This window comes from Diadema antillarum, unplaced genomic scaffold (assembly GCF_040938485.1).
Source record: "Diadema antillarum isolate AM-2024a unplaced genomic scaffold, OU_Dant_1.0 seq00000767_RagTag, whole genome shotgun sequence".
Classification (NCBI taxonomy): domain Eukaryota; kingdom Metazoa; phylum Echinodermata; class Echinoidea; order Diadematoida; family Diadematidae; genus Diadema; species Diadema antillarum.
The window spans coordinates 527,354-539,004 of NW_027271657.1; the positions used below are offsets into that span (position 1 = coordinate 527,354).

At 38.3% G+C, this 11,651-nt stretch overlaps 1 protein-coding gene across 1 annotated transcript; it reads left to right on the top strand.

Annotated features, from left to right (window-relative positions):
- The first annotated feature begins 966 nt into the window (after positions 1-966).
- LOC139738767 (peroxisomal trans-2-enoyl-CoA reductase-like) lies at positions 967-10,754 on the top strand. Its single transcript, XM_071649407.1, has 8 exons — positions 967-1,108; positions 2,608-2,741; positions 4,838-5,003; positions 5,580-5,661; positions 6,493-6,589; positions 8,323-8,427; positions 9,187-9,304; positions 10,642-10,754. The coding sequence occupies exons 1-8, from the start codon at positions 991-993 to the stop codon at positions 10,707-10,709; spliced, it is 888 nt and encodes a 295-aa protein (XP_071505508.1). The 5' UTR covers positions 967-990; the 3' UTR covers positions 10,710-10,754.
- The last annotated feature ends 897 nt before the right edge of the window (positions 10,755-11,651 follow it).

Here is an 11,651-nt window from a genome sequence, read left to right on the forward strand (position 1 = left end):
GGGAGGGGATGAAAATGTGTCAAATCGCTTAATGAATGGTGATCAATATGCATTATGTCAACGTCTGTAGAGAGACTACCTATACGAGGAGAAATCGCAATGTTAGTGTACTACATCACGTATATAGTTTTAAAGTGCTACGCGTCTTAATGGATGAAAATGAATTCGACAAATCGAAATATAACGCTGTTTAGGCCTAATTGATGTCGACTTTCACAACCAGTTTTACTAGTAGGCCTATATAGGCCTAGGCCCTACATACCACGGGGGGAGGGGGGAGGGGGGGGGGGGGGCTCACACAAATTGTACATCATTCTCACCAACCTAGGGATGCATACTAGACAGTATAGGATCCGTAAGAACCGTCCAATCCCCAAGATTATCTTCCAAAGGAAGGAAGACGGTGTAAGATGGCGAGAGTGAGTAATCTGGATATTTTTGTTTTTCTTTAAGTTTTACTATAACATTACAGGACCGTCACCGTTAAGCCGATACAGATTCTATGTACATATCGTTAACCTCCCTCCCCCCCCCCCCCCTTTGATGTTTTTTTGGGAAAAAAGACAGTCATTAGGGGATGGCCGGGGCATCATATTATACAGGGTGCCTATACAGATCATGTCAGAGACAGGTCGAGTTACTCATTGATGTATCAAGTGGAGAAATTTAGGTCGCATGGAGTCACCCGCAGATAAGGGTAGATTCTGTACAATCCTCCCGACAAAAGTCGCACTAATAGGTGCCAGCCGCGTAGAATCAGGTCAAGGTACCACCTCCATTACGATACGAGCGAGGGAGGTACAGGTGATGCAGTGTCTAGGTCAGTCAGTCTCGCCGATCAGCTCACACCAAGCACACAAGGTACATAGTGCTAGCTCAGGATAACTCCATCGGGTCGGATCGGGATCGCGGGCGCTCGTCGCTAGCTAGCTGCAGGTACAGGTAGCTCTTCACGGTGGGGTACGGTCAACCGTATACATTACAGACAAGATGAATCAAGCCGGCAGAAGTGTTTTCCGGTCAGGATTGTTTTCAAACAAAGTTGCCATAGTTACCGGAGGTGGAACAGGCTTGGGACGTGCCATAACGAAGGAGCTGCTCTTTTTAGGTAATAATCGCGACCGTGCTTCGTATCGCATCGGAAATGTTTTGTAATTTAACAGTCCGAAGTATGTAGTCCCATATGTAGTCACTTATGTTGGGTATCATAAACATGCCTGCATCTCCTTTTGCTTTGAAATCCCTCTCGCTCTGGCAATCTGCTCTGTGTGTGGTGAGTGTGGGTGGGGATGTGCAGAGCGTGGTCCCTAAACCACTGGGTTGCCAGAATCCCTTGAAACTTTTCTGACCATTTCGAAGAAGAGGCAAGCACATCATGTCTCTGCATTCAATATTTACCATGGCATTGCCACATACGTCTAGATCTATCATCTAGGTGTCATTAACTGTCAACTAAAAAAATGAAGAAGAAAGAATTGAAGCATTTGGCTGTTTATCATAGATCTAGCTAGTATAGATCTTCCTGTCGTAGACTGTCCATAGTGTTAGTGTTAGCTGGATTTGAAGGAAGAATTGGTTAAGGCCAACACCAAATTTCAAGGTTTTATGTTTTAATGAGTTGTCGACTTTTCCAAATCCATATCTATTTTAGACTTCCTACATCTGCATGCCTTTTTGTTGTTGTTGCTTTTAGTTTGATCGTAGGTACATCTTAAATTTATTACAAATTTGTAGCTTCTCTAAACTTGTCCACACCCAAGTTAACTAGCATCTGTAGATCTAGTTACACTTGGAATATATGTGACCTGCTACAACTAAAGGATCTGAAAATCGGGGGAGGACGATTTTCTGAAAATGACATGACATTATTCCCTTACTCATCTTCTTTAATTTCATAATATAACACGACTCATAAAAGTACCTGATTGCAGAGATAGATGATTTTATTAGCGCATGTCGAGTGGTTAAGGAAATCAGTGTTTCAAGAAAACTGCCTCCAAAGTTTTCCTTCTGACGTTATCATGATCAAGGGGAGGCAAGAAGTTTTCACCTCTTCATAATAGAAGGTATGCTCTTAGCTCTCTCTCACACCTCCCTGCTCCTAGCAACCTCCACAATGTTCATTCAAGCTTAGCGCCAGCGGTCTATGCACAACCAATTAGTAACCAGGATGCCACGCACTGACCAATAAGATCACTCCCTCGTTGCTAGGGGCGGAGTCTATTTGCGGCGTTAAATCCAAATCTTTGGACACGTTTCTGTTCTGTTGAAAGTTGGAAAATCATGGCCCAGAAAAATGCTAATTTCTTGCCTTTCCTTTGATCATTTAGCTTCAAAATTTTGGCAGATGATAGATGATACATTACACTACAAAATTATGCCAAAAACAGAAATCCGATCATTTTGACTGATTTTGATGATCTTACTTCAAAACTCGATTTTCTTGGCTCAGCCATCAGCGACTTTAAGATCCTTTTGTTATGGTGGGTCACATAATAGGTTTATCTCAGCAATGACAAAACTGTACAGCTGAAATAAGCTCAAACCTGTGCAAAGTGTTCATATGACTGATGTCCTTTCTTGAATTCCATATATTTCTACTTTCAGGTTGTAAGGTAGTTATTGCTTCAAGAAAAGTTGATAGGTTACAGAAAGCAGCCGAGAAGCTCAATGCCTTACTACCAAAAGGAACAACAGCTAGTATCCAGACCATGAAATGTAACATCAGGCAGGAGGAAGAGGTAGGCATGGGTTTTCGGGGTCATCCCACAAGACTGACACCCGTGAGTAATATAGCCCATAAATCCTACAGCCCACAAGTTTGACACTAGGCAAATAAAGCCCTTGAGACAGACTCTAGGTAAAAATAGCCCACGAGTTTGACAGATACAACACAGGGTTTAATGCGTCGGTCTCGTAGACTTTGTTTGCTTAGTGTTGAACTCATGGGCCGTATGACTCGTGGGCTGTATAACTTGTTGGCTGTATGACTCGTTGGTGTTGGTCTCGTGACGTGCACCCAGGTTTTCTCAAGAGTACACTCCTTCAGCGATCAGTCTCTATCAATATAATCACTTCCTTGATGCACTTCTGGTTGGTCACAAAGGCATACAACTCAGTGGTGGAATAAGCAATTTTAAAGTCTTCCAATAGTTGCCTGTATTATTTTGAGACATTTTACAATTTCTTGCTTGTAGAGAATTCACATGAATTCATAACAATAAACCATTTTTACTCCTTTTGACTGATGCTCTAATGATGCATTTAATTTCTTAAACAGAGCTTGACAGTAGCGGTGTCCAGGAGCCACTAAAGATTGATGTCGGGCCACCACATTCTCAAAAAGGCTATCTTTTGGTGGCCCGATCAGGCACTTAAAGGTATAATTTACCATTTGCAGAAGAAACAAAAACCCAGCATTAGTGCTTTAAAATTATTTTGAAATGTGAGTTTGGGATAGAAACAACCACTGTAAAAATTTGAATCCATATAATCAATGTTAAGTATTGTTAAATAGACATAATGTGCACAATTGTTATAATAAAAATGTTGCCAGATTAAACCGTCTACAGTTATGGTTTAATGAGAAAAATACTGCTATCTCCTTATATTTTAGGCTTTATTGCAAAAATTTTACATGGTAGGATGTTTTGTGACACACCAGACCTACACATATGCATCAAAAGTGATATCTTGAACATTTTTGAAATCACTGTTCCCAAAGGTAAACAGGACCTTTAAGATTCAAAATAGATTGTTGTGTATATCTATATATTTTGGGCCTTAACATTTCTTTTTTGGGTCACCAAAATTTCATATTTTCATTTCGTAAAGATTTTAGTTGCCTGAATGTACCACCACTGACCAGGGGGGTGTTTCATCAACGTTTGTCGGCGCCGACAACTTGAATCACCATAGTAACAGTCTGTGACCAGAGCATCTCAGCCAATCAAAACCGAGGATTCTGCTGAAATTGGTCGGTGCCGACAGTTGTCGGTGCTGACAAGCGTTGATGAAACACCCCCCAGAGGAAAAAGTTAGTGTTGAGCCCTGCTAAAGTACATTGTGTTAGGTATCAAATAATAATTAAAGAAAAAATCCTCATGCAATGAGAAAAATTTAAACAAAGCTCTCTTCACTGCTTGGAATAAAAGGCTTGCTGTATCTGTTTCAAAGAGGAAATCCAATCCAAATATAAGTTAGTCTGATAAAAAAAAAAGTACAATCTTACGAGTTCAATGGTAAAAATTTGACTGAAATCAGTAAAAAAATAAGGAAGTTATGAAATTTTTAAGTTTTGATAATTTCTGCAAAACAGTTCTTGTACAGTGGATATGAATATGCAAATGAGTGAGCTATGCATGTCATGCCCTCACAATTTGCCTTTGATCGTGTACAAAAAAATGACGAAAATTCAATGTTTATGTCATTGAAGAGTGAAACATGACGTTATTCCTGGTTGAATAACTTCAGAATAGTGATCAGTTAGATATACAAGGGTTTGAGCCTCGGGCATAAAAAAACTGGAAATTTCAAAATTGTATGTACAAACTATATGGTAAGTTGTGAGGGAATGACATGCTCACTTTGCCATTTGAATATTCATATTGACTGTTCAAGAACTGTTTCCCCCCAAAAATAGCGAAACTTCAAAATGTCATAACTTCCTTATTTATCATCAGATTTCAATCACATTTATACTGTTGAACTTGTAATATTTTGCTCTTTCTTATTAGACTAACTTATATTTTGGCTGGATTTCCCCTTTAAGTATGTGGCACCACTAACAGTTATGCCTTTTATGGCATCACTACATTTCATCACTTCTTGTTGCCAGGTAAAATCACTCATGAGAGCAACTGTGGAGCAGTTTGGAAAGATTGACTTCCTGGTCAACAATGGTGGTGGTCAGTTCCCAAGTCCACTGGAAGACATTTCAATGAAGGGATGGAATGCTGTCATCGATACTAACCTTACAGGGACCTTCTTATGTTGTAGAGAAGGTAAGAGCAGCTGTGTAGAGGATTTTGTACACTGCTGTGATGTCTTCTCTTCTAATCACTTCTTATCAATGAACTAGTTTACAAAAACAGTCCTAAAATTACTTTACTCATTCAAGGCATTTTTTTTAAATATATACATTACACAGTATTTGATGATTAATTAAAAATACAACAAAACAAGATGATAATAGTGGACTCATATCCAGCACTCTTTCTATCTAAAAAATATACTCATAGTGCTGTGGAAACATAGTGAATAGGTGGAACTTTCGCGATCAGATAGATTCTGTCAGACAGATTCCATCTGAAATTGAATATCTACTAACTGCTTCCATTCAAGGCACAAATTATTCAAAATCTCTCTCTTTCTCAGCTAATGACACCCATCTATTCACAGTATTGCGATTGATCAGAATGTACATGGATTGTCTCATCACAATTTTGTCTAATATGAAGCATTATGATTTGTGTCATTCAGGTATCAAGCATCGGTTTGTTTTATCTGTATTTGTATATTTCATTGATTAAAAAAAAATCAAAATGAAATATATATGCTATTCAAACTTTTGTTGACAGCTTTTCAAGCCTGGATGGGAGAGCATGGAGGAGCCATCGTCAACATTATCGTTGATCTCTGGAAGGGCTTCCCAATGATGGGGTGAGATGAACTGCATTATCACTGGTCTTTTTGTCACATTGATAGTGAAACAGGGATCGGGATAACTGACTGTCTGGTTAATGTGGAAGAACCAAAAATGCAGGAATGTAATATTGGGTATTCTTGATCAAGATACCTACAATTGTATACTTACACTCTTGATTCACAAATCTTCTACTGTGTATTTTCTGTTGCAGTGAAAGTGTGGAAGCCCTCAATATCCATATTCCGTGTTCATGCAGTACAGACCAATCATCCCAGAATTGATTCAGTGATTAGAATTGTTGGCTGCAAAACATCAAACTGGAACCTTGTGCCAAATGTTCAAAGACTGTGCTGGCCTTTTGTTGTCATGAGGAAATACTTTCTATGCTGACACAGTTTACTGTACACTCACAAAGGTTCATAATTTCAAAATCTTTAAAAGGAAAATAAATGGTTTCATTGTTTCATATATTTGATGTTTCTGTTTTTTGTTTGGCAAATGTATTCTTGTTCTTTCATTTGCTAAATATCTTTGTTAGTCAATGGTCAGAAGGATGTATATCAGTGAAGATATAATTATAAGGTATCATTATGGCTCAGGGGATAAAACCAATGAATCTCCTGCATGAGGTCCTCAGTTCAAATCCTGTGGTAGCAGCAGTTGTGGCCCTTGGTGAGGTACTTTATCATTATTGCCTTGTCCTTTGGAGGGGCCCTAGAGCCATTGGTTCTTTGGTACCTTGTATTCATAAGCATTTAGGTGCTTCCCATGTAAAATAAGTTTAAATGAAAACAAGCTCAAACACAGTGTGCTAAATTGGTTGTGTAATGTAATTTTGCCGACAGTCATACGAGTGCAGCTCGAGCTGGTATTGAGAATCTGACCAAGACTGCTGCTGTGGAGTGGGCTCCCTATGGTATCAGAATCAACTCTGTTGCCCCGGTGAGTACTCATCCCTACATTCCAAATTTCAGAATACATTCAGATACATGAGGGACACAACAGTTTGTGGTGACGGCGCCCTCAGTGTTCCGATTTGGATGCCAATGCACATTTCTTGTGTGTGCTCTATCAGACACATTTCTTATCAGATTTTCTTCAAATTTGGCAAAGAGGTACATTAGAGTGAAATGAAGATGCCAATAGTTTTTGGTGGTGGAGCCCTCGCTTGTTCCATCTTTATACATGAAAAGGTAAATTTAACAGGGTCTGCTTGTGTGTGCGACGCTTGCCTTGTTTCTTGACCGATTTTTTTTTCAAATTTGGTAAGTAGATGTATCATAGTCAAATCTATACACCTATACCTATTGATAATGTTGCCCTCACTGTTTCACCTTTTACAGGGTCTAAGGTCACCCTGATCATGTCAAAATTTGCAAAAGTGCTTATTTTAACCCAAACTTACGGGGGGGAGGGGGGGGGGGGGGGGGGGAGGCAGCCATAATGGCCCCCCTTCGACACTTCGCGCGACATCTCCGCAACGCGAGAACGCATCCACATGGCGATTCATGACAATTTACCTTGAAGCCTTGCGCAACTTAGACCAAATTTGCAACGTCCGGGTACATGGTTTCGAAGTTATGCAACATTATGTAAGTGCATGTCAGACTGAAAATTGCTCAAAAACGTGATTTTGTGTACAAAACCGATGCAAATCAGGTTTCTATCTGAAATTCGTAATTGTATCATTATTTTTACTTCTAGTGATTAAAAACAATTAATTTTATGTTTCTTATGATTGAAATAGTGTTGCCAATGATTCCCATTGAAAAAACAATAAAAATCAAAAAGTTAAAAAAACAGAGAAATACATAAGAAATTATCAAAACAATAAAATACATAAGAAATTAAAATTGATAAACACCAATTTTTTTTTGACCTAATTTAAATCAGAATTCACCAAAGAGTCCTCAAGCAAAATATTTTGAAGTTTGGGGACTTCATTTAATGATTTCCAGCCAAATTCGAATTTTATGCATAAACTAACATAATTAATTCATATAAAATAAAATAAAGCGATTTATTGACATTTAACAACACAGCCCTATAGATTGCGTCATGAGTGACACAACAGTTTGTGGTGGTAGTGCCCTCAGTGCTCCAACTTGGATGCCAGTCACATTTCTTGTGCATGCTCTATCAGGCACATTTCTTGTCGGATTTTATTCGAACTTGCTATTGGGGTTTGTAGGGAGTTATTCTAGGTAACAAAAGTTTTCATTGCCAGCGCTCTCATTGTTCAAACTTTTATAGGATGACATGTCATATTCCATGTATGTGCTTTATACTGCCTCATTTCTTGTCGGATTTTATTGTATCCTGCGACAGTTGCCATATTATACAACATTCTGGCCTAAAAAGTAATCCAGATGGGGTATGGGAGACGGGTTCGGGGGACACATGTGATCGAACGGGTTTCCTGTGCGAGTGCTACAGTTGAAAAATCAACTTTAAATTACATTTGGATTTTAGATTACATCACATGCACGCAATGCGTTTGCTGATTTTCATCGCGATCGCATGGCTGACAGCTGAGATCTGATCACCTACCTAAATAGCCTGGCCTACTTAGGGTTAAACCATGATACATTGTAATATGACTTCTGCGTAGCCTAGAAATATGGACCTTTTTCATTTTGCTGCATATGTTACCAAAGCTTTGAATATTTTTGCAGGGGACAGTGTATGGAAAGGAAGCCGCAGAGCATTATGGGACAGAGGAGATCTTTAAGCTAGCCATACCAGCTATCCCAGCAAAGAGACTAGGCACGCCAGAAGAGGTGAGGATGGCTGTGAGGTAGAGTGTGAAAATCAACCGATGAGAAATAGAAAACTAAAACCCATGCATTGGTATCAGGGTTTGATCGTGATTGAATAAACACTGGTATGACCTTTACCATAAGTCATATGCATTTTATCTTGTTTTTTTCTGTTTATCTATCTCCATTTGATTACTGTAAACACAGACATTTTTTTGCGGTACAGTAATTTTCACATGTTTCGCGAAACTTCTGGCTAGTGCAAATTCTTAAACCTGTGAAAATATCTTCACAGTTTTTTTTCTGCATGTTGTGAATGGATTGACAATTGTGCAGTGTAAACTCTAAAACCCACGAATATGTTTTTGAGACGATCAGCTCGAAAAATTAGTCATGCGAAAATATCAATGTTTACAGTAGTTGTTTTGTCACAAGTAAAAGAATTAACTTTTATGCCAGCATACTTTTGCAGCAGGCCAAATAGTTGATTTCATTTTTGATAAAACATGATGGTTTGGGGATAGTAAATGATTATCAGAGGTTATGTCTGAAAATGTTCTGCAAATTTTCATCTCCCAGAAAGTAAATAGAGACTAAAGCCACACTCTTGGGGACTCAGAGTATATCAGTGGCAAGGTGTAATTGAAGTCTTGAAAGCCATAGTTGATGACGACATTACCAGCCAATCTTTTTCTCAAGTAGAAGTGAAATTTCTTATATACATATGAACTTAATGCTTCACATGTTCATCTCATTGTTTGTGTTTAATTTTGTGCAAAGGTTTCTGCAGCGGTATCATTCCTGCTGTCACCAGGAGCAGCATACATTACTGGGGAAACTATTAAGGTTGATGGAGGTTGCAGCCTATACCGACCGCCTGGTAACTACACGGTCAGAGGTAAGAAAACTTGGCTTTACGTCTATCTCAGTGAAGATAGAATAAGTGATATTTTAAAAGTAAAAAATGTGTGCTTGTGTCTCAGAGAAATCTTGACACCATGCATTATCAAAGGGTATTGATGACTACAACATACAAGTAATTATAATGTGTTGATATTGATCATTTCAGCTACAGTGGAGATGTACATTGAGGTAATCATTGTTGTACTTTGCAAAGATTAGAGGAGTTGTTCTCTAGAAAATATCAAAGTTTGTCACAACATCTTGTTACAACGTCACAGTGATGACCATAATTCGTCTGTTGAGAATGAGAAGGGCGCTAAGTGGTCATGAACACTATGGGTTTAGTGGCAACTTAACGCCCTTATCATTCTCAGCCGACGAATTCATAACATTACCAAGTGAATTATGTGCCCTGATTCATTTCACTGGACATTGTAGTTGCATAATTTTCTTGCTTAGATTCCCATAGAATTAAGAAATACACACGACTTTTCAAGTGAATACTATAAAACAAGGAATGTTCGCGGGCTTTTTAATTTCGCGAATTTTGTGAGCTCCAAAATTTGTGAAATTAAAATGCACGCGAAAGTTTTTGCCTACACAATATGCATTGGATGCTAGAGGCAATTCGTGAAAATTCCATGCTACAAGAAAGGCCGTCGGCTCCAATTTGCACAATTTTCATGCCGCGAATATATCATGTTTTACAGTATATCAATTAAGAATCAGATAGTATTGTATTGCATTGGACACTGGAATGATGTTCACCAATGGAAAAGCCCTGGGTTTGGGTCATACCTATTAAAGTGAAATGCACATACTTTTATAATTTCGTATTGATTTTACATCAAGAGAATGTGATTTGTTCAGAATATCATTAATGGTGACTGAAAAAGTGCTTGAACTTTGCAAATGTGCAGAATTTGTGTTAATGTGTAGAAAATTATGTGTCAATCATTGAAGATAAAACCTACTATTGTTCAATGTGAATTACCATCCTAGAGTTATTTGATTAATTTCCCTATCATACCCATTTGTGGGAATCCCAAAAGTCCAAGCATTACACTCTATGCATAACAACTGAGTGATTTTATTGGTCACCTGTTTGTAGTGGTCGCTTGTATTCCTTTGACTTACCATGGTCCCGTTTCATAAAACTTGTTATCAGTGACAACTGCCACATATCTATGACAAATTTGCTCTCAGCCAATCAGATGCAAGGATTTCAGTAGCTTGTAACAACTATCACAACTTGTCACTGATAACAAGATTTATGAAATGGAGCCCATATCAGTGAAGTAAATTGTCGAGTGCTTTTATATGCCTGTACAGATCACAACAACATGCCTGCATACAGCTGGAATGATGAGGAGGATAGTGGACCCAAGTCCAAACTGTGATGTCATCAATGGAAGAGTAAAGAATAAATGCTGCAGAGACTGAGGTGAAGGGAAGATATTCAGTGATTATTTGATCTATCCAGACATGATGGTGGATTTAGTGTATTAAATGGAGTCCTGTAAAATATCTCTGCTACCCAGCCCACTTACAGAGGCATTAAAGGAATAAATTACTTACAGTCTAGAATAGAGTTAGACATGCAAATCCAGTCGTCTATATGTGAATCATCTAACCACACAGTATTTCTAGATTGATATATGCTGCTGTTGCATTTGAACATTTATCTGTGTTCAATAATGTGCGAAGGAAGTGAACTACAATGGAACCTGAAAATGCTGCATCATTTATTCTATCTCTCTGTGATCTGTGTGATTGTTGCTAAACTTAGTAACTGTGGTTACAATTAGTGATGCCTAATATAAACTTACTAAGCTGCATTAAATATGCACCTTATCTCGCACACATATATGACCTGTTTACATAAGCCTCACACAGTGCCTAGCACTGACATTGTGTGTACGTAGGGGGTTCATAGGTTCTGATATAATTGTTTGCTATACAGAGATATGATTTGACCTGTAGAAACTGTACTATAAATTATTTCCTTGACTTCAGATTCTCTGCGAACACCTATATGTTGTGTGGATCACAGCATCAGATTTAGGAATGCATGCAAGCTGTATTCTTGGATTAGCGAGTGGGATTAATTTTAGCTGTATTGGAATACATGCAGCCTGTATTCTGAGATTAGTGATTGAGACCTATTTTTGAAGTTTATTAGAGTCTCTACATGTACACTTGTATGTAAGATTCTGCTGATTCATGTATTTGCATTACTCTGTAAAATAGCTCTGACATTTGCATACAGTGTATGCAGGTTTGTGTGAATATGATATGTGTATGGCTTTGTTTATGCTGGTATTGATATATTTTCATACTGA